At 51.6% G+C, this 22,541-nt stretch overlaps 2 protein-coding genes across 2 annotated transcripts; both read left to right on the top strand.

Moving 5' to 3' along the window:
- The first annotated feature begins 11,924 nt into the window (after positions 1-11,924).
- LOC116075737 (histone H1.0) lies at positions 11,925-14,226 on the top strand. The gene has a single exon (XM_031349055.1). It carries the CDS (start codon positions 12,450-12,452, stop codon positions 13,032-13,034), a length of 585 nt encoding a protein of 194 aa, XP_031204915.1. The 5' UTR covers positions 11,925-12,449; the 3' UTR covers positions 13,035-14,226.
- Positions 14,227-14,551: 325 nt separating this feature from the next.
- On the top strand, positions 14,552-21,215 carry Gcat (glycine C-acetyltransferase). Its single transcript, XM_031358068.1, has 9 exons — positions 14,552-14,849; positions 17,422-17,552; positions 18,479-18,580; positions 18,808-18,954; positions 19,330-19,484; positions 19,575-19,657; positions 19,813-19,984; positions 20,302-20,423; positions 20,891-21,215. The coding sequence occupies exons 1-9, from the start codon at positions 14,663-14,665 to the stop codon at positions 21,040-21,042; spliced, it is 1,251 nt and encodes a 416-aa protein (XP_031213928.1). The 5' UTR covers positions 14,552-14,662; the 3' UTR covers positions 21,043-21,215.
- Positions 21,216-22,541: the final 1,326 nt, after the last annotated feature.

The raw sequence follows: 22,541 nt of genomic DNA on the forward strand, positions 1-22,541 counted from the left end.
GTGAATTCCAGGATAGAAGGGGTACACAGAGAAGCTATGCTATGTGGAGAAACCCTGTCTTGGAAAAACAAACAAAAGAAAAAGAAAACGAGGAGCAAGTCAAGGGGAGGAAGCCAGTAATTAGCATTCCTCCAAGGCCTCTGCTTCAGCTCCTGCCTTAGCTTCCCTCAGGAATAAACAGTAAGGACATACATACACCCTTTCCTCCTCAGGTTAAATTTTGGTCCCGGTGCTTATCACTTAAACCAAGGCACTTACTGAGATAATCCCATTTTCCTTGTTTTAAATTGATGTGGTTTTGTAGGTGTGCACACTTGTTCCAATGCACAGATACCAGAAGAGAAGCTCTGGCTCTCTCTATCACTCTCAGCAGGGTCTCTCCCTGAACCATGGAGCTTGCCTCTTCTCTGCTAGGCTGGAAGCCAGCAAGCTCCCGCCATCTTCTTGTCACCACCTCTGTCAGGGCTGAGATTATAGGTGTTTGTTACATGCGTGCTGGGATCTAAAGGCCAGAGCCCATTGTAGAGCAAGCCCATTGTAGCCCATTGATTGTAGAGCAAGCTCTTACCTACTGAACCACCATGTCTCCAGACCTTTGGTATGCTGAGACAGCTGTCACTCATCATTCTTATTCCAGAGCTGTCATTGGGGAGTTTTGTTTGTCTGTTTATGTTTTCTGAGACAGGGTTTCTCTATGTAGCCCTGGCTGTCCTGGAATTCACTCTGTAGACCAGGCTGGCCTCGAACATAGAGATCTGCCTGCCTCTGCCTCCCAGGTGCTAGGATTAAAGGCTTGGACTGTCACGGCCTAGCAAGGTTATTCCTTCTCTTTGTGCACTCAAGTGTGTGTGTGTGTGTGTGTGTGTGTGTGTGTGTGTGTTTGTGTGTACGCTGACTTGTTGCAGCAGCAACAGTTTGGGATAAAAGAAGACCATATGCTAGTCAAATGCTCTTCCATTCCTTTTTTAAAAAGATTTATCATTAATAATAATTATTATTAAAGATTTATTTATTTATTATTAATTATTATTAATAAAGTACACTGTAGCTTTCTTCAGATGCACCAGAGGAGGGCATCAGATCTCATTACACAGATGGTTGTGAACCACCATGTGGTTACTGGGATTTGAACTCAGGGCCTTCAGAAGAGCAGTCGGTGCTCTTAACCGCTGAGCAGTCTCTCCAGCCCCTCTCTCTTTCTTTCAGTAGTGACACAGGAGGGGAAGACAGTCTTCTGGATAAGATATGGCCATGGTACTCATGAACCGAGAAGCTGTGGCTACAGTAACAAGGCCTGTGGCAGATGAAGGCTATCAACATTCCATTGTGGATAGAGGAGGCACCCTACCCTTAGCTGAAGAGCTGTTGGTATTTAATGGCTGCTAGGAAGGGGAAGTCATTTTTCTTTATTGGTGTAGCGACTGCTAAGTTGCCCCATGCTCCAAAATAACCTGCCTACGAGCCAGGCAGTAGTGGCGCACGCCTTTAATCCCAGCACTTGGGAGGCAGAAGCAGGCAGATCTCTGAGTTCGAGGCCAGCCTGGTCTACAGAGTGAGTTCCAGGACAGCCAGGGCTACACAGAGAAACCCTGTCTCGAAAAACAAAAACAAACAAACAAACAAACAAGAAAAGGGGGGAAGCAATGCATGCTGGCTGTTTATAGAGAATTACAACAGTATAGGAGCACATGAAGTAAATAAAAGCCAACAAACTGGGGCTGGAAAGATGGCTCTGTGGTTAAGAGCACTGACTGCTCTTCTAGAGGTACTGAGTTCAATTCCCAAAGCTCATAGCTGTATTTCCAATTCCAGGGGATCTGACACCTTCACATAGACTCATCAGGCAAAACACCAATGAATGCAAAGAAAGAATAAATAAAACATTGAGCAATGTGACCACAGCTTGGGTGTTTGTTTGTTTGTTTGTTTGTCTGAGGTGGGGGTCTCATTTCTCAGGCTGGCCTAGAACTCATGATCCTCCTGCTCCAGGCTTGCCTTGTGGTCATATATTGAACCAAATTCTGTTGTGAACACCTGAATTAAATACTTAAAAGATCAGCATCTCCTTCTTGAGGTCTCTTACGGAATAGTCTGAGACTCCTGCTGGGTCCAAAGGAGGCAGGCTTCTGGTGGGCCGCATGGTCATCACTTTCCCACTTCCTACTTCCTGTGCTCGGCTTGGGATCCTAGAAATGGGAATGGATGCAGTTTGTGGGTTCAATGTGGCCACGAGCCTAAAGCACATGAGTCACCTCACGCCCCAATGCCTGGCCTTCCAGATCTAAGTATATATAGGTCACCACCGGTCCGTACCTTGCCCACATCGTGAGGCATCTCCTTTGAAGTCTAAGTGTCCTCTCTGTCAGCTGACCTGGGACAGGACTATCCTGACGAGCCAGATGACAGCTAATCCCATTGAACCTCACACAGGACAAGGGACCTGGAACCCTTTCCTACCAGGGCTCTCCAGTCACCTACAAATTTGACCCCCTTGTCCCCAGTGATGGGAGGAGCAGTTTTGAGAGGTGGTGAAGCAAGGTAGTTAGACTGCTTAACTCAGTCCCCATCTGGCCATAGACTTGATCATAGCCAAGGACTAGGGGTGCTGGGACTTGGTAGCTATTCAATCAACTTAAACTATCTCTCCCTATGAGCTCCAGACTCCTCCCCTGCTTTGTAAAAATGAGGTGTTGCAGCCTGCAGCCCTGAGACTGTGTTCCCATCCTCCTTTCCCTCCTGGGCAGAGCTTAGATCCTCGGTGAGAACTCAGCCTTTGTCTTGGTGATATTTTCCAAGGTGACCTGAGGAAGTGAGTTCTGGCCTCCTGGCCAATTAGACCAGTCAGGGCTGTGCCAAGAAACTGTAGCCTGCATGGCCCTGACTTTGAGAGAGTGTGTTTCTTTCTGTCCACTGACGCTCAGTCCGAGTGGACTGACAATTGATTTCCTAACTGGCAGGAGTGGGTGAAAGATTAGCTTCCCCAGGCTGAGACTAAAAGGTGTGAAGGGCCCAGGAACTCTGCCACCGCCAATGGGCACAGAAAGGGAAGGCCTGTCAGAGGAAGGGTCTGAGTCAGACCCCAGCTGTCACATCTCTAACCCACCCATTTTGCTTCTGCTCCTGAAAGCATGGAGTCCTCCCCACTCCTCCCTCACCATCCCCAGCCAACCTGGTTGTGGGTTTTTCCTTAAAAAACATGGCCTCTTGATTGCCTTGCTCTGGGGCAATGGAGGAATTTAAAGACATCCGTGACTGCATAGCAATTTTGAGGCCAGCCTGGGTTACATACAGCCCTTTCTTTCTCTCCTTCTCTCTCTTTCTCTCTTTCTCCCTTTTTTCTTTCTTTCCTTTCCTTCCTTTTCCTTTCCTCTTTGTTTGTTTGTTTGTTTGTTTGTTTTGTTTTGTTTTTGAGGCAGGGTTTCTCTATGTAGCTCTGGCTATCCTGGAACTTAATCTGTAGACCAGGCTGGCCTCAAACTCAGAGATCCACCTGCTTCTGCCCCCTGAGCATGCTCCACCACCACCTTGGCTCTGCCCTATCTTAGTCTCACACATACAAATGTATCGCTCTATATATCAGGGTGTGAGAAGTCTGAAGTGGGCTGAGATTGCTGAGCCTTCTGGAGGCTCCAGCAGAGAAGCCTCTCTGTTACTGGCACCTTCCCCGCCCCCTCAGCCCCCCTCCCCCCGCTGCCTGCCTCCAACTCCTACTTAAGCTGTCCAGGACTTGATGTGCACACTAAGTTGGCCTTGAATTCACAGGGATTCACCTGCCTCTTCCTCCTGGTGCTGGAATTAAAGGGGTCCACCATGCCTAGCTGTAAGGGCTTTTATCTGCTGAACTGTCCCCCTGGCGACAGTGCATCAGGCATGCTTCTTTCTTCTTCCATTTTCTCTCCTCCACTGCCATGTTTCTTCCTTTTTTTCTTTTAAAGATTTATTTTATTTATGTGTATGAGTACACTGTAGCTGTACAAATGGCCATGAGCCATCATGTCTGTGGCTGCTGGGAACTGGACTCAGGACCTCTGCCAGTCCTGTGTATGAGTACACTGTAGCTGTACAGATGGCCATGAGCCATCATGTCTGTGGCTGCTGGGAACTGAACTCAGGCAGTTCCCTCTGCCAGTCCCTCTGGTCCACTAGCTCCAGCTCTGCTCGCTCCGGCCTAATTCACTCTAGCTGTCTTCAGACGCACCAGAAGAGGGCGTCAGATCTCATTACAGGTGGTTGTGAGCCACCATGTGGTTGCTGGGATCCGAACTCAAGACCTTCGGAAGAGCAGTCAGTGCTCTTACCCACTGAGCCATCTCGCCAGCCCCCACTGCCACGTTTCTTACATTGACTACAGAGACAGAACACAGCTGTCTAGTTTCACAGTAGTTTCAGAATTGTACAAATGTGACCTACTTTTCAGTAGACAGTATATGCCATAATTTTGTATGTCATAATTTAACATATTTACTTTAAAATAACTGTATTATTTTATAAAGTGTAATGCTTCTATTGGAGATTCTCCAGTGTTTTCTGACTGCCCTGTGAACAAATTCTAAGCCCTTAAGCCCTCTGCTGTAACTTAAAGTCCATATGTCCTGGCCAGTATGCCTCTCCACCCACATTCTCCTTTGATGTCCTCAAACCAGCTACACTGCCTTCTCTGACACCTCACACACACACACACACACACACACACACACAGAGAGAGAGAGAGAGAGAGAGCAAACCAGGTCCTGTTCTTTCTGAGCACTGTCACAGAGTACTAAGAGCTATATCCACATACTCCTTTGGCATCTGAGCCAGGAAAGTCAGCATGGAGCAACCCTGGTCACCTGGTGGCCACACTTGCTGGAGCCTTTGCCTGCCCTTCTCTCTCTTTCTCTCTCTCTCTCTCTCTCTCTCTCTCTCTCTCTCTCTCTCTCTCTCTCTCTCTCTCTCTCTCTCTCTCTCTCTCTCTCTCTCTTTCTCTCCCTTCCTTCCTTTCCTTCTCTCTCTTTTCTTTCTTTCTTCTTTTCTCTTCTTTTCCCTTTCCTTCCCTTTTTCTTTTCTTGACAGAATCTCACTATGAAGCCCTGACTGTCTTGGAACTCATTCTGTAGACTGGGCTAATCTCAAACTCACATAGATCTGCCTGCCTGAGCTCCCCAACAGCTGTGATTAAAGGGGCACACTACTATACCCTGCTACCGTCTCCCCTCCTGTTTTTGCACCTTGACAGAGACACACTGAGTGATGGGTGAGGCAGAGTGGAGAGTGGAGACTCCTTGGGCAAACAGGAGCAAGACTTCAGGACGGAGCCAAGGAGACGAGGAAGAAGGGCCCAATGGACAGAGGTCTTCTCACTCTGAGAACCTCTGTGCTCTACATTTTTAATTATTATACTTATTTATTCTAAGTATGTAAGTGTTTTGCCTGTGTGTATGTCTGTGTGCCGTGTGTATGTCTGTGTGCCATGTGTATGGAGTGTCTGCAGAAGCCAGAAGAACACTTCTAATCTCCTGGGCCTGGAGATACTGGGGTTGTGAGTCAGCACGTGGGTGCTGGGACTCAAACTCAGATCCTCTGAAAGAGCAGCCAGTGCTCCTAACCATTGAGCAACCTCTGCAGCCCCAGTGGCCAGCATTTTAAACAGATATGTCTCAGGAAGAAAAATGCAAAGATTTTCTCTCTTGTGGTAATATGGATTCTGCCCACTGGAGGAGACACACAAATCCTTGTATTTTGGTGAGCGGCCTCTTACTCAGAACAAAGGCAATCTTTTAACTCCTTAAGTTTCCAAGAGCCTGAAGTATAATGGGTAGGGATGTCCAGGACCTGGGTCCTGAGTGCCCCCTGCTTCTGCATTTGTACTTAATGAGGAAGCCCAGGGGCAAAACCAGTGAGCATTTAGACCTCAGGCCAGCCTGGCTTGGGAGTCCCGCTGTGTGGCTTTGGGCAATTACTTCACTTCTCTGTTTTGTGCAAAAGCAACACAGTGAGAACTAGTGAGGACTTTGCAAGGCACAGGCTAGCTCGGGCTGGATGGGCCAGGCAAAGAGGAGGGCAGGCCTTCCCCAATGAGGGCTCCAGGCTAGGCCGCAAGAGGTGTATCTCTTCCTGTGAGGAGTCTCTCTTCCTGTCCCTCACCTTTGTCCTCTCCGTTGGACTCCTCTGCCTTTATCTGTTCCTGAGACAGGAGGTCAGAGTGGCTGTGTCCACAGGTCCCTGGAGAGCTCAGGTTGCTGCAGACTATTGCAGTTCTAGCCCTTCCAGGCCTCCCTGAGGAGCCCTCCAGCATGCTCCCTACCCCACAGTCTACATCCTGACACCAGTGTCACACTTGGGAGTCTGCCCTCTTCTGTGACTCCCTGCCCCTGCCTGCTTTCCCTCTGCAGCCCTGTTCCTCACAACAGCCCGAGAGACCCTCAGAGCACCTTCAGGGCACACACACTCCTCCCGTTGTACCCTGCCTTTTCTGCTGGATCTCCTCTCTTTCCAGCCCCCTACTCTCTATAGTCCCCCATTTCCCCACCGACCGGCTCTACCCAAATTGTCCTACCAAGCTGGAGCTGCCCGCATGGCTTTATGGAAGCCTTACTCTGGTCCTCCAAAGCCCAGCACCTTCCTTCCACTGAGCTTTCTCTTCCTCAATCCTTTTGTCCCCCCCTCCCCGCCACCTCACCCCCACATTACCCTCAGCAAAGCCTTGCTTTTTATCCAGGAAAGACAGGTATGTGCAAATTAGAGACTGAACTTTGACGCCCCACAGAGGTTTGCAGGCTATGGGGAATCCTTTGTCAGAACTTTTATCTCCTGGAGAGTAGCAGCCTTACAGCAGAGTGGACTATGTCCTTACCACCCTGTTGGTGGCATCTGATATGACTGGCCTCCTTTCCTCCTTGACACTCTCCTTCCTCATTGGCCCCTGCCATGCCCTGTGTTCCACCCACTCACTTTGGCTTGTCTGTGTCTCTTTCATGGTATCTGCTGTCAGCTTCTACACACACAGACACATGGACAGACACATAGACACACACACACACTCTGCTCTGCCCATCTGGATGCCTTCCACTACCCCCTTGTCCTGCTTCTATCTCGGCAGCTGGGGTTGACTGTGGGTGAGGTCATGTCCCTCCAGTGGCTCCTCACTGACTAAAATCCAAAGTCCCTGTTTGCACACACAAACCCCTACACCAGGAGTGGCTCCTTCCTCAGCCACCTCTTCATGTCATTTAAACTCACCTGTGGCTGGGCAGTGGTGGCGCACACCTTTGGTCCCAGCACTTGGGAGGCAGAGGCGGGTGGATTTCTGAGTTCGAGGCCAGCTTGGTCTACAGAGTGAGTTCCAGGACAGCCAGGGCTACACAGAGAAACCCTGTCTCAAACAAACAAACAAACAAACAAACAAAAAAACTCACCTGTGACCATTGTGTTTGTTTTAGCCATCCTGCACATCCCTGCCCCATGTCCCTTGTACCAGCTGTTTTTTTGTCATGGAAGTCTTCCTCTTGTAATAGGAATGGCTCCTCTCCTTCCCTCCTTCAAATACTTGCTTAAATGTTAGCTGCTTTAAAAAATGGTTACACTAGCCAGGCAGTGTTGGTGCATGCCTTTAATCCTAGCACTTGGGAGGCAGAGGCAGGTGGATCTTTGTGAGTTCGAGGCCAGCCAGACCTATAGAGTGAGTTCCAGGACAGCCAAGGTTACACAGAGAAACCCTGTCTTAGAAATACAAAACAAAAAAGCTACACTTATTGTGTGTGTACACCCTCATGAACTTATCACAAGCCATGTGCTGGGGTTAGGGGAAAAACATCTAGAAGGCAGATCTCTTCTCCAACTATGTGGGTCTGGGTAATTGACCTGAGGTCCTTAGGTTGCAAGCACCTTCATTTACTCAGCCATCTCACCTGCACAATGTTGGCACCTTTTATTTTTATTCATGTATGTGTGTGTGTGTGTGAGGGTGTGTGTGTGTGTGAGAGAGAGACGGTGTGTGTGTGAGGGTGTGTGTGTGTGTGAGAGAGAGAGAGGGTGTGTGTGTGAGGGTGTGTGTGTGTTTGTGGGTGTGTGTGTGAGAAAGGGTGTGTGTGTGAGGGTGTGTGAGGGTATGTGTGTGTGTGTGTGAGGGTATGTGTGTGTGTGTTAGGGTGTGTGTGTGTGTGTGTGTGTGTGTGTGTGTGTGTGTGTGAGAGAGAGAGAGAGAGAGAGAGAGAGAGAAAGAGAGAGAGAGAGAGGGTGTCCAGTAAGGTCACCAGAAAAGGGCACTGCATTCCCTGGAACTGGAGTGCCAGCCTGTGAGCCACTGTCGTGCGTGCTGGGGATGAAACTTGGGTCTTCTGGGACAGTAGCAAATGCGCTTAACCACAGAGCCATCTCTCTAGGTCTCTCTGTTGGCTTTTTGAAAATACAATTTTGCCAGGCAGTGGTGGCGCATGCCTTTAATCCCAGAGGCACAGGCAGGCAGATCTCTTGAGTTTGAGGCCAGCCTGGTTTATATTGTTCCAATTTTAGTATATATGCTGCAGAAGTGAAGCCAGCCTGGTCTACAGAGTGAGTTCCAGGACATCCAGAGTTCCAGGACAGGCTACACAAAGAAACCCTGTCTCGAAAAATCCAAAAGAAAAAAGAAAATTAAAAAAAAAAAGAAAATACAATTTTAATTTCAAATGTATGAGAGTTTTGCATGTATGTATGTCTGCATACCACATATGTGTCTGGTAAAGGTGGAGGCTTGAAGAGGGTGTCAGATCCCCTAGAACTGGAGTTACAAATGGTCATGAGCCACCACATGAGTGCTGGGAATTGGATCCAGGGCCTCTGGAAGAGCAGCCAGTGCTCTTAGCCTCTGAGCCATCTCACCTACCCCCATGTAGGTTCTGAATGGAGCTTCAGTCTCTCTGAGGACCTCTACTTGTCTGTAATCATCCCTTTCCAACAAATACATTTTCTTTTCTTTTTTGAAAGCAGGATCTATGTAGCCCAGGCTAACCTACAGCTCTCCAGTCTTCCTGGCTCAACCCCCTCTGTGCTGGGATTACAGATGGGCATCATTATGGCCATCGAATTTAATGGTTACGGTTCATTTTCTTCTTTTTTGCTTCTATTTTCCACTGCAATTTCAGCCCCACACAAACAGGCATCTCTCTTCTGCTCCTGGCTTTACATTCAGTGCTTGACACATACTAAACATACTAAATTAGGAGTCTTGAGCTCAGTATGAGCCAGGGGTCTAACCAGGAGATGGAAGGAAAGGACAGGGTGGTTGAAGAGCCAGCCACCCTGTAGAGTCACCAAACATGTCAGGGCTCCTGTGTGTAGCTTGCAGATGTTATAGTCAAGAGCATAGTAAGCCCCCTCCCCGGTCACGCGAACCCCAGGTGGTAGCAAAGCCCCTTTTTGGCCAGTAGAGAAACAGCCGGGTAGCAGAGAGGCCTCACTCAAGAGACTACATTTCCCAGGAAGGTTGCCCGCTGCGAGGCAGCTCTGAAGCTTTTAAAGGGCCTCAACTGCTAAATCTGGAGCAATCCCTTCCGGAGTCCGGGATGGGGTGGGGGCTGCCGGACGCAAGCCCGCAACAGAGAGGCACCTGCGAGGAGGATTGTGTGGGCAGGCAGGAGTCACCCAGGCTCCTGGCTCTGTAGTGTCCCGAAAGTAAAGGTAGGTAGGCTATGCTAGCCCGGGGGCAGTCCCTCTCATCTTGCCCAACTCAACATCTCCCAGAAAACCCCGTTTCTTCCCTTAACTTCCTAGAAACGTAAGGAGGTCGAGCTGTTAATCTTGTGTCTCAGCGGGAGTGGCTCCCTCACTTCCCAGCATGCCTCTCCTGGTCCCAACCCAAGGCGACCCCTCCCACAATTCTGTCTTCAGGAGAAGATGGACAGTTTTGGGATTTGGGGTGGGGAGAGCCGGTAATAGATGTTAAAGGATTGTGGAGCGGTAGAGATGTTCGAGCTGCAAGACTAAATGAAGGTCTGGGGTCTGTGTGGAGCTGAGCCTCACTACACAATGCATCTCACCTCTCCTCCCAAGCCCCAAGACCTCCGGGTAAATGTGGGTATGGGGTTCTGATCATAACACATACCTTCCCTGGCAAAGAATGGAGGAACTGCTGCGGAGCACCTTGCAAACTGTAATGGACTATCTATGAGAATAAAAAAATGTCAGCATCGTGTGATCCGATGCATTCCGTTTGTATTCGTGGGGAGCAAGAGGTAAGGGCATGTGGGTACCTTCTCCATAAATATTTCAAACAAACCTACTAAAACGTGTTTTCAAATTAGGAAACTTCAGGGTCACTGAAAGCATCACAATTAAAACCCTCCACCTTTTGAACTAACCTGGCCTCCACCAGCAATCCCTCCACCCAGATAATCCTATAATGAAGACACCGGGTCTTGGGTCCTCCCTTACCCTCCTCCAATCATTTGGCTTAACCTACAGTGTGTGTGTGTGTGTGTGTGTGTGTGTGTTCCACTACCTTGGTCTCAGTCCCTGGTCTCAGGGACTCCCAAGCCCAGTACCCCTCTCCCTACACCTCTCCCAGGTCCAAAGCTCCATCATCTAAGCTGCTCCTTCTGGTGTGACAGACAGCCCCAGGCCTTAGCAGAGGTTAGCATCTTGATCAGCTACACTTTCCCCACTCCCCGGTTACTATGTAAACACCTTCATGCCTTTTTGTTAGAGAATAAAAACACCGGGGTCCAGGGATCCAGCTCAGGTAGGGAAGACCATCAGAACCCTACCAAAGCGCTGCCAAGAGAATCTAGCATTTGTGAGTAGGATGTCTGCTGCAGACAAGAGGTTCTGGGCTCTCTGTGGGGTGGGAGGGTGGGGGTCTCTTCCGCAGATCTAGGAGCCTCTAAACTCTCTCGGAGCCCAGGACTCCCAACAGCCCCAGGTCCGACTACAGATGGTGGCGCCCCTTGCTCACTTGGTGGATTTTTGCCAAGCACGGCGGGAAAGATGGATACATTTTAACAAAGACGTGGCATCTTCCCACCAAAATGGCGGTGGTGGTCCGGACCACGGCTCCCTGGGTGACTGCACACCTCCTATACCTAAGTCAGGACCAGGGAAACGAGAACTCCCTCTTCGGCTTCTCCCTCTGCGCCCCATTTTTCCAAGTCTCTAAAGCACACGGAGCCTCTGCTCATCCCAAGGGTTCCCAGGACAATCTGATCAGAGCCATGGGACAGTACCTGGGATATAGACTGAGCACCCACCAAGGCACACCGCACCTTGAAGAGGCCAGTGGGAGAGGGGGCCTTCATCCCCCAGGATGTGAGCCTCGAGGGGTCCTGCTCCTCACACCCCCAAAATTCCCAAGCTAGCAAGGAATGTTCACTTATACTCAGATACATGGGAGATGTGGGGGGGTCTTTGAGGAGAGCAGGCCACCCGGGAGGCTCGTCTGCATCTCCCAGGGGTCCCAGGAAGCTTTGGGGGGGTTCGGGCTCAGAGAGCAACCTCCTCACCGAGGTCCGGGGGTGCAGCGAGGGGGAGAGGCGACTCAAGAGGGGGAAGGGACAAAGTTTGAAAGTGCCCTTCCAACTCTTCCAGGGAAAGTTTCCTTGAGGGCCCCGCAGGCAGAGAGGGGGTAGGGGTGTCAGGGGGGCTGTGGTCGGGTGACCCCCGAGAGGTGACCGGACCCCGGGGAGGCGACCCCTCCCCCCTTGTCCCGGCTCGGCCCGGCTGGGAGTCGCCCAGCTCGGGGCCGCGTGTGTTAGTTGGGGCCGCTTCTGAGCCGCTCTGCCAGGTTGGGGGACCCCGCAGGCGGCCGGGAGTGGGGCCCCTGGTAGTCCCAGGGGCGAGCTTTCCTATGGGGGGTCTCAAGCCCCGGGGCTCCCCGGCTCCGCAGAGCCAGCCCCCCGCAAAGGGGAAATGTGCCGGCGCCCCAGCGCTCCTCGGCGCCGTTTGGGGCTCGTGGCGGGCGCGGGGGGCGGCGGCCGGGGCGCCGGGGTCCCCAGCGGGGAAGCCTAGGGAGCCGGGCAGAGACCCCGAGAGACGGCGGGCAGCGGGAGGCCCCAGGCCGCCGGGAAAGGTCGAGTTTGCTCGGCGGAAGAAACACAGATGGCGGCGGCGCGGCGCCATTCCGGGCCGGGAGCAGGCAGCCAGCAGCCCAGTCCTCACCGCGGTCCGCCCGCCGCCGCTAAATACCCGGATGCGCCGCCCGAGCGCCAGACGCAGAGCTGGGAAAAGGGAGGCCGTGGAGGCGGAGGCGGAGGCAGCGGCAGCGCCAGGCGCCGGGCGAGCGAGCGACGGAGCGACGGTGGGGGCTGGGCGCGCAGAGAAGCCTGCGACCCGCGCCGGGAGGACGGGAGCCACGCGTCGCCTGCGGCCCCGGGCAGCCGCACTTTCGTCCGGCCTGCTAGTGGAGCGGGAGAGCGGCTCGCGAGCCAGCTTCTGCACAGCCTGCGGCGAGGGCTGGCCCATCGCAAGGCTCTTTGAACAGACGGAGCAGGCCGGCCACCATGACCGAGAACTCCACCTCCACCCCGGCGGCGAAGCCCAAGCGGGCCAAGGCTTCCAAGAAGTCCACGGACCACCCCAAGTATTCAGACATGATCGTGGCTGCCATCCAGGCAGAGAAGAACCGCGCCGGCTCCTCGCGCCAGTCCATCCAAAAGTACATCAAGAGCCACTACAAGGTGGGTGAGAACGCCGACTCCCAGATCAAGTTGTCCATCAAGCGCCTAGTGACCACCGGCGTTCTCAAGCAGACCAAAGGGGTGGGCGCCTCGGGCTCCTTCAGGCTGGCCAAGGCCGATGAGCCCAAGAGGTCGGTGGCTTTCAAGAAGACCAAGAAGGAAGTCAAGAGAGTGGCCACGCCAAAGAAGGCAGCCAAGCCCAAGAAGGCTTCCTCCAAAGCCCCAAGCAAGAAACCCAAAGCCACCCCGGTCAAGAAGACCAAGAAGAAGCCGGCTGCCACGCCCAAGAAAGCCAAAAAGCCCAAGATTGTCAAAGTCAAGCCAGTCAAGACCTCCAAGCCCAAGAAGGCCAAACCCGTGAAGCCCAAAGCCAAGTCGAGTGCCAAGAGGGCCAGCAAGAAGAAGTGACAGGGAGGGCTTTGCTTCCTCCCTCCTGTCTTCTGTAAATACATTTCCTCTCTTGACCCCACCTGCCACCCTCTGCCCATTCTCCTCTGACTTTATATGAAGAGGACAGAGTTTGGATTCCTCAGACAGACGTTGTGTGGAATGACGCCTTTTTTTCTTAACCCATTGCGCAAGGACAGCGAACAGACCTCATCTTTGTAATGATGGAGATGTACTTTTTTCTTGATTTGATATTAACCTTATTACGGGGTTGGGGTGGGGGGGGGTCGTGTGTTTTGGTCGGTGGTTTGTTTACTATGAAGGTAAATGGAACTGGCAAAGTTCTGGTTAGGTGAGGGGGACCCAGGAACTAAGGTTTGCCTTTAAGGCTTTCTTAGGTTGCTTGTCTCTCGTGAGCGTTTCAGAACCTTTAAATGGGTAGCAGGTGATAGCCCACCTAGCTGGCCAAGGAAGGGAAAATTCCCTGGGCTGCCCTACCCAGAGTGGTAAGTTGAGGACCTGGTTTCTTTTTCTCTTCTGCCCTGGTGCCTCCCCATTGTCTAAAGAGGGGAAGGGGTCCAAGTGACAGCTGGTTAGAGAAGCCCTAGCTTCTCACAAGCAGGATCGAGCCATGGGGAAGGAGGGGTCTTCTCAGCAGTCCCTGACTAAATGGGAGTGGACTTAGGGGGAGGGGTGGGGAGTCAGCCAAGTGCCTCAGTGTGCCTATGGAAACTTGGGGTTTTTCCACACGATTGATGGGTTGTGTCCTACGAGGACTTTGTTCGTTTCCTTTCTCCCCCTTCCTGTGTAAGATGTGGCCTTGCTTGGTGCGGCTTCAGTTCAACCAGCTGCCACTCAAAACCCCTCCAACCTCTTTTACTTTTTGAGTTTTCTGTAAGTAGCCGAGGAGGGGGAGAGGCAGGGACCGAACCGTAAGGCGTACTACAGTTGATTCGAATTTGTTAGGTAGCTTTAGAGAGCCAGAATTGTGTGCATGTGTGTATATGTATATATCCATATCTAAGACTAGTACTTAGTCTTCACTTCGGGAGCTGGGAGAAAAAATCTGTACAGTTGTCCTTCTCTTATTTTAATAAAATAGGAAACTCGCGCACCCTATCCCCCCTTTTTAAACAAGTGTAACTAGTGCCCGGGAAAAATTACTGTGGTTGTAATTTTAAAACTTTAAAATAAAACTGGAAAGGAAAAAAAATCTGAGTGGTGCATTTTTCTTTAACTGGAGGAGAGAGGAGCAATGTGACGGGCAGTGTGGGGAGAGCTGGCGCCACGTTCGCGCCGGAGAATTGCGAAGCTTTGGAGTGACAGGAACGCTCAAACAGGAAGGTCGGCTGGGCACGTAGGTGGGTCTTCGGGAGAGGTAGCTGTGTAGGTAGGGTCTAGGGAAGAGAGGCGATGAAGTCGCTTTCTCCGCCTACTCAACTTCCCCAGCGCGGACCTCCCGGCTCTCGACTTACAAATCAATCCTTTCGTGGCCGGCCGATGTTACCAGGCTCCGCCCGCGGGTGGGGTCTACCAGCCTTTTAAAGTGAGCTCCTGTTGTTCTGATTGGCTGCCGGGGCCCAGCCCACTTCTCGTGACGGGGAACGCTAGGCAGCAGGCTGGCCGGCGCACTTCAGTGTGTGGGCGCGATGTGGGCCAGCTTCACGTGGCGCGCTGCGCTGTCCCCGGGACGCCGTACTCACTCAGCGCTAGCTCAGCTGCGCTGCATTCTGGATGGCGAGCTGGAAGGGATCCGCGGGGCCGGCACCTGGAAGAATGAGCGGGTGATCACGTCCCGCCAGGGACCATGCATCCGCGTGGACGGCATGTCCGGAGGTAACTTCCCTTTCTGGGAGTCCTCGTACCTAGTCAGGAGGCCAAGAGCCCGTCCAAGGCTTGCATGTGAATGGAGGCCATTGGGTGGGTGTGGGAGAGAGGCACGTGCACTACGAGCTGCTGGTCTGTCTGGGGAAATACTATGGCCTCCTAGTGTTAACTCCACCTGTTTAAACCTGTTTGGAAGGAGGGAGGTGATTTGCCCGTCAGCACCTTTTGTGTGCCGAGGGCTGGGCTGCACCGAGACCCAACCCTGTGAGAAAAAGAGAGCGATATCCAGCTGCATCAGCTCCCAACACCCAGTTTTCAAGAGGATTGACCAGAACAAAACCTTCCTTAAGCGATGTGTGTGAAAGGGCTCCAGTAGCTACACCTTTATTCCTGATGACGTCTATATGCAAGAGAGACCATTTCCCCCCTTGGTTTTTCGAGACCAGGTTTCTCTATGTAGCTCTGGCTATCCTGGAACCTATTCTCTAGACCAGAGGTTTCTCTATGTAGCTCTGGCTATCCTGGAACCTATTCTCTAGACCAGGCTGGCGTCAAATTCCGAGATCCTTTTGTCTCTGCCCCCAAATTGCTGAGATCAAAGGCATACAGCACCAAGCCTGGTTTGAGACCTTTTTTTTTTTTTTTTACAGGGTTTCTCTGTGTAGCCCTGGCTGTCCTGGAACTCACTCTGTAGACCAGGCTGGTCTCAAACTCAGAAATCCGCCTGCCTCTGCCTCCCAAGTGCTGGGACTAAAGGCGTGCGCCACCATCGTCCGGCTGAGAGACCAATTCTTATGGAAAGAAAACATGCCCTATTCCCAGCATTCAGGTCTACACAGAAAAAGTCTGTCTCAAAAAAAAAAAAAAAAAAAAACAAAAAAAAAAAAAAAAAAAAAACACAAATAAATAAGAAAGGAAGAAGGTGAAATGCAACCAGATTTCCCCAGACCCTCCTCTGGCCAGTCTCAGTGTCACGGGATATTGGAGTGGAAGGCCAGCCTCCACCAAAGAGGCTAAAGTCTAAGCAAGCAAGCACAGGGATTAGGGCTGCAGAAGTTCCCATGTCTGTACCTGTCTTTCCCTAAAGAGGACCGTAGAATAAACCCCTTCAGCCAGACCAAACAGCTCTCTGCAAGTGATTTCACAGAGATATATAATCAGTAGGTTGGGGTATGGCTCAGTGGCAGAGCGCTTGCTCAGCTCACATAAGGCTGTGGGTTCAATTCCCAGCACCCTCACCACACACAAATGACAAGACATTGGGAAAAGCAAGTTCTTAGGCTGTTTCTTTATTTTTACTTTATGTGCATTGGTGTTCTTGGCTTTCTGTATGTCTTTGTTAGGGTGTCAGATGTTGGAGTTAAAGACATCTGTGAGCTGCCACGTGGGTGCTGGGAATTAAACCCCAGTCCTCAGGCTGGTGAGATGGCTCAGCAGGTAAGAACACTAACTGCTCTTCCGAAGGTCCTGAGTTCAAATCCCAGCGATCACATGGTGGCTCACAACCACCCATTAGCATAAATGCAGCTACAGTGTATTTATGTATAATCTTTGGGAGAGAGGGAGCAGGGACTGAGAGAGCAGAGTTGACCAGAGTGAGCAGGCCAAAATCTTTAAAAACAAAAAAAACTAGATCTTCTAGAAGAGCAGTCATTGCTCTTAACCACTGAGCTATCCCTTCCAGCCCTGCCTTATCAGCTTTTTATGCCATGGATAGCTGAGGTCTTTGGGACACCTCTCTGGAGATGCAATGCTAGGGCAGCAGGTGCGTGAGCATTGGAACTGGAGGACCTAGGCCCCTTTCACAATCAAGAAAAGTAAAACTGAGATGACAGTGGTCCTGAGGCTACAGAACCTGTGAGGAAGGTCTGGGGTCCTCTTAGATGGAATGTTACTCAAAGCCCGGGTTAAACTTCTCATCCTTCAAGGTACAAAGCAGAAAGGGGCAGACCTCTTATAATCCTCCTGTACTGTAACACTGGATTCAGAGTCTCCTGGCCACGCCCTAGAGGGAGATCTGCACAGCTGTTGCCTCTGAAGGACAAATCCAAGTTGACTTCCTCTGGCCCTGTCCCAGGGCCTAGCACTGTGGTCTCTGTAGGCTCTTCCTTTTCTTCTTTTTCTTTCCTTTCCTTTCCTTCTCTCTCTTTCTCTTTCTCTTTCTCTCTCTCTCTCTCTCTCTCTCTCTCTCTCTCTCTCTCTCTTTCTTTTGAACTTACTCTATAGACCTGGTTGGCCTCAAATCCAAAGATCCACCTGCCTCTATCTCCTGTGTGCTGGGATTAAAGGGGTGCATCACCATGTCTAGTTTCTCTTCCTTGCATTTATTTCTTCCTTTTCCTTCTTCCTTCCTTCCTTCCTTCCTTTTTTTTTTTTTTTTTTTGAGACAGGGTTTTTCTGTGTAGCCCTGGCTGTCCTGGAACTCGATCTGTAGACCAGGAGGGATTCCTCTGCCTCTGCCTCCCAATTACAAAGATGTGCCTGCCTCTGCCCTCTGAGTGCTGGGATTAAAGACATGGGCCACCACTGCCCGGCTCCTCTTTGCATTTCTAAGCTGTATGCTTGGTCTTCTCCACCTTAGGAATCCTCAACTTCTGTGCCAATAACTACCTGGGCCTGAGCAGCCACCCTGAAGTGATCCAGGCAGGTCTGCAGGCTTTGGAGGAGTTTGGAGCTGGCCTCAGTTCTTCTCGTTTTATCTGTGGGACTCAGGTATACAGCAGGTGTTGGGTGGGCACTGGCTTAGGCTGTCTGGGTGTTCAGCATGGGTGTCCCAGAGCAGGGCCCACTGGCGGCCTCAGAGCTTCAGGGCTACTAGGCTGGGGCAGGCCTCTTCTGAGAAGCCCAGGACCAGGAATTTGACCCCTGAGCTTTCATTTCCCCACCTGTAGAACAGTCAGAGCACCTGCCATGGTCGTGCTGTAGGGAAGGGACAGAGGCAGAGCTGGAGCTCTGTCTCCAGAATGTCTGGTAGAAGCTGTGCCACTGAAGCCAGTACCCTTCTTTTTGGTTTTTTTTTTTGGGGGGGGGTGGTTTTGGGTTTTTTTTGGTTTTTTGGTTTTTTGGTTTTGTTTTTGTTTTGTTTTGTTTTTTGAGACAGGATTTCTCTGTGTAGCTGTGGCTGTCCTGGAACTCACTCTGTAGACCAGGCTGGCCGCGAACTCCTAGAGTTCCACCTGCCTTGGCCTCCCGAGTGCTGTGCTGGGATTAAAGGTGTGGGCCACCATGCCTGGCCATACATTTCCTAACAACTCTCGAGTGGGACCAAACAGTTCCCAAATCTAAATGGGCGAGCCTCAGACAAGCATAGGCTCACTTAAGGGGTTGCTCTTCTTTGCTGTGGAGAAACCGAAAAAGCAGTCTGGTGCGAAGGCATGTCTTCTGTCCTGGGGCCCCTCAGAACGCCAGACAGACAGACAGACAGACCTCCACTGCAGACAAAGGTCCGCTCAGGAATCGAGACCTGCCAGGCCTCATCCTCCTGCTACAATCAAGAGTCATCCGTGCCGAAGGAGGGGTGTGGCTGAGGCGTTAGGCTTCCTGCCCTGGGTCTATGGATGGCCACCTAAGCCTCTGTCCTCTAGGACTTGTCCCACAAAGCCTGCGGGCACTGATCTTTACCTGCCTGTGTCCTTTAGAGCATCCATAAGAATCTAGAAGCCAAGATAGCCCGCTTCCACCAGCGTGAGGACGCCATCCTCTATCCTAGCTGTTTCGATGCTAACGCTGGCCTATTTGAGGTGTGTAGAGGTTGTGGGTGGCTTGGAGTTGGGCATCTGGGAGAGCTCGGCGGCCATCAGTGCTAAGAACAACCTATGTAAACCGAAAGGCAGGGGTGACAGGAACCTGGTACTAACCTGATATTTTCCTCTGACCCTAGGCACCCAATAGAAGTAGTTTTTTGCCTCGAGGGGAGTTATGAGGGAAGGGGAACTTCTGGTGACTATATAAGAACTCCTCTCTGTAGGCTCTGCTAACCCCAGAGGATGCAGTTCTGTCAGATGAGCTGAACCATGCTTCCATCATTGACGGCATCCGACTGTGCAAGGCCCACAAGTACCGTTACCGCCACCTGGACATGGCTGACCTGGAAGCTAAGCTGAAGGAGGCTCAGGTGGGGTGAGGCTCCAGAGAAAGGCCTACATTTCCCTGCTCAAGGAAATCAAACTTGGAAGGATTTCCTCTTTCCAAAGAGCCGGAAGAGCAGAGGCAGCCATTTTGACTTTCTCGTCCCTTATACCCAAGCCTGTTCTATAGCTCCATGTTACCTGAGATCAGGAAGCATCTTTTAAGCAGACGATGTGTGGGTGTGTCTAGGACCTGTTCCCACTCCAGCTTGCCCACTTGAGGTCTGAGCCCTTTCTCAGGGACAGGGCTAAAGTGGCTAAGCCTGGGAGAGATGGGCAAGGCCCAGGATACAGCCTCAAGGCTGCGGAAGAGCAGGTGGTTTGGTCCTACTATGTATCACCTGCTCTTCTCTGTCCCACAGAAGCACAGGCTGCGCCTGGTGGCCACAGATGGAGCCTTCTCCATGGATGGTGACATCGCTCCCCTACAGGAGATCTGCCGCCTTGCTGCTAAATATGGTGCCCTGGTCTTTGTGGATGAATGCCACGCCACTGGCTTTCTTGGGCCCACTGGACGGTGGGAACATTTGAGGGCTGGGTGGGGGGGCTTCTGAAGGTGGATGGGAAGTCAGGAGGCCAACAACAGCAGTGGTTGCTTTCTTTGCAGGGGCACAGATGAGCTGCTAGGAGTGATGGACCAGGTCACCATTATCAACTCCACACTGGGGAAGGCGCTGAGCGGAGCATCGGGTGCCTACAAAATCCTATCTATGGGGTCTCCTTCCCCATATGTAGGGCCTGCCTTGTAGCTGTAGAGAGGGAATCAGAGAGGAGGGCGGTATGAACTATAGGAGGGGGGTTTCAGGCAGTTCCTGGCCCCTCTTGAACCTTTTCTCTGTTTTCAGGGGGCTATACCACAGGGCCTGAGCCACTGGTGTCCCTGCTACGGCAGCGTTCTCGGCCCTACCTCTTCTCCAACAGCCTGCCCCCTGCTGTTGTAGGATGTGCTTCTAAGGCCCTGGACCTGCTCATGGAGAGTAATGCTATTGTCCAGTCTATGGCTGCCAAGACCCATCGGTATGGTGCCCACAGGGTGGATCAGATAGAGGGAGAGACGATAGCCACACCTTTCTGTCTCCTCCTGCCTGCCTCCCTCTTTTCCTTCCCACCCACCTCTGCCAGAGCATCCTCCTTCTGTCTCTAATGCCCTCTCGATAACGCCTACTTTCCCACTTTCCTCCCTTTGTCCTTCCTGCCCCTGCCTGTGTCCCACCTGCTCTTTGGGCCTGTACTTCTGTCTTTTTTTCTTCCTCTTATAGGTGGGCATAGATCTTGAGCCTCTTCCTCAGGCTCTGTGGCCTTCAGCTACCTGTGACACTCAGCTGTTTCCCCAGGTTCCGCAGTAAGATGCAAGCAGCTGGCTTTACTATCTCAGGAACTGATCACCCCATCTGCCCTGTGATGCTGGGTGATGCCAGGCTGTCTTCTCAAATGGCAGATGACATGTTAAAGAAAGGTAAGAGGGGGCTGGAGAGATGGCTCAGTGGTTAAGAGCGCTGACTGCTCTGCTGAAGGTCGTGAGTTCAAATCCCAGCAACCACATGGTGGCTCACAGCCATCCATAATGGGATCTGATGACCTCTTCTGGGATATCTGAAGATAGCTACAGTGTACTTACATATAATAAATAAATAAATCTTTAAAAGAAAAAGAAAGGTAAGAGGATTGGGGGCAGAGTGGCCTCAGAGAAAAGAACCCCTGTAAACTGTAGCTCTTCCCTAGATCCATGTCCTGCTCCTTGCTGCCCACACCTCCTTAGATAAACCATCTTTCTGACTTAACAAACCACAGGCTATGAGGTGGTCTCATGCCTGTCAGCTTGGGTGTCCCTTGTTCTTGTGGGTGGACCATGGGACAGTAGGCCCTTCTATGTCATAGCCCCAAAGCCTGTCTGCCTCTAGTGTACTCCTGCTGTTTTCCCAGGTATCTTTGTCATCGGATTTAGCTACCCTGTGGTCCCCAAGGGCAAGGCCCGGATCCGGGTCCAGATCTCAGCAGTACACAGTGAGGAGGACATTGACCGCTGTGTGGAAGCCTTCGTGGAGGTGGGGCGGCTACGTGGAGCTCTGCCCTAAGCTCTGGGTATGGACCGGCAGAGCCAAAGTTCCTCTGCTGCCAGTGACATAGGTCTCCTCTGGTCATCCCAGACCAGAGGCTGGGACTCAACCCAGACTTCTAGAACCTGGTTGAAAATGGGCCTATCCTTGTAATCAGAGAAACAACAATGTAGAAATTGGCTTTGACACCTCAGTCTGCTTTATTCTTTCTGGGTAGGCATAGTCCTCTGGCCAACTGAAGAATCAGGCGGGAGCTGAATCTCTGAGGGTGGTCCTCTGCATAAGGTGCACCCTTCCCCTAAAGTAAGTCGGGATGCTGTGTCTGGGAGCCTCCATTTTGTACACCCATGTTCTGTGCTGCTGTGCAGGGCAGTGGAGAACCAGCCGTGTGGACCCTTTCTGCAGTCTAACCTTGGTGGGCACTTTGTCTCTGGTGCCCTTTCTGAAGGACAAAATGTAACTGCTGAGTGAGAATTGTTCCTAGATCTGTGTTTGCTAGGAGAGGGCAGAGGTTCAGGCCTCTGCCAGAAAGAAAAAAAGAAAGAAAGAAAGAGAGAAAGAAAGAAAGAAAGAAAGAAAGAAAGAAAGAAAGAAAGGAAGGAAGGAAGGAAGGAAGGAAGGAAGGAAGGAAGGAGGGAGGGTAGAGGGAGGGGGCGGAGGGAGGCAAGCAAGCAAACAGGTCACTGCTGAAGAACATCGAGTTCTTGTTTTCTAGAACTTTTTGTCCTTAACTCCACAGCCTTAGGCTCCTGTGCAGGTCCCAGTTTCCCCTATTTAGAGAGCTGATGTTCCATAGGGAGTGACACCTTTCTGTCTCTGGTTCCAAAGCCGATAGTCTGATGGTCAGCCGCCAGGAGGCGCAGCGCATTCAGGCTGCTGCCGCTGACTGCCCCGCCTCTTCGAGCTGGGGGCCTTGGAACCGGCTGTTGGGCAGCCCTCAGGCAAGGCCAGAAGGGCTAGTTAGCTGCTGGAAAATTGCTGACCTTGTTTGGCTGTGGGAAAAGAGGGATGGAATCTCTCTGGCTCAGCCTCGAAGGCTTGAGTGTAGCCTTGTGGCCTTGGGAAGCTGCCTTGGGAAGCTCCATTGCTTTCTTGAAGTAGAACTGAGGACAAATGGCACGTGCCTTTTCATTAAAACAACAAAACAAAAACCGGATGCGAGGCCCCGAGCCTCTTCCCCCAGCTCACCTGCCTGGTATCAGAACAGCTTGGGAGGGACAGACCATCAGAGCAAGCTCCAACCTAACCTTGCAGATTCTGGGGTTCCGGGAATCCTCCTTAGCAGCCCGGTAGTGCTGAATGGGTTGCAGCCTGGCAGCACCTGTGGCTACGTCTGTTTTGAAATACAAAGTATGGTGGTGATAGTTAGGGAGTCCCGGCTGGGCCCATGGCAAGGTCCCCCCTGAGAAATCACACCACGCGACAGACATGATATTAAATATTAAAAAGTTTGCCGGGCAGTGGTGGCACACACCTTTAATCCCAGCACTTGGGAGGCAGAGGCAGGCAGATTTCTG

The sequence above is a fragment of the Mastomys coucha genome, unplaced genomic scaffold (genome assembly GCF_008632895.1).
Source record: "Mastomys coucha isolate ucsf_1 unplaced genomic scaffold, UCSF_Mcou_1 pScaffold11, whole genome shotgun sequence".
NCBI lineage: Eukaryota > Metazoa > Chordata > Mammalia > Rodentia > Muridae > Mastomys > Mastomys coucha.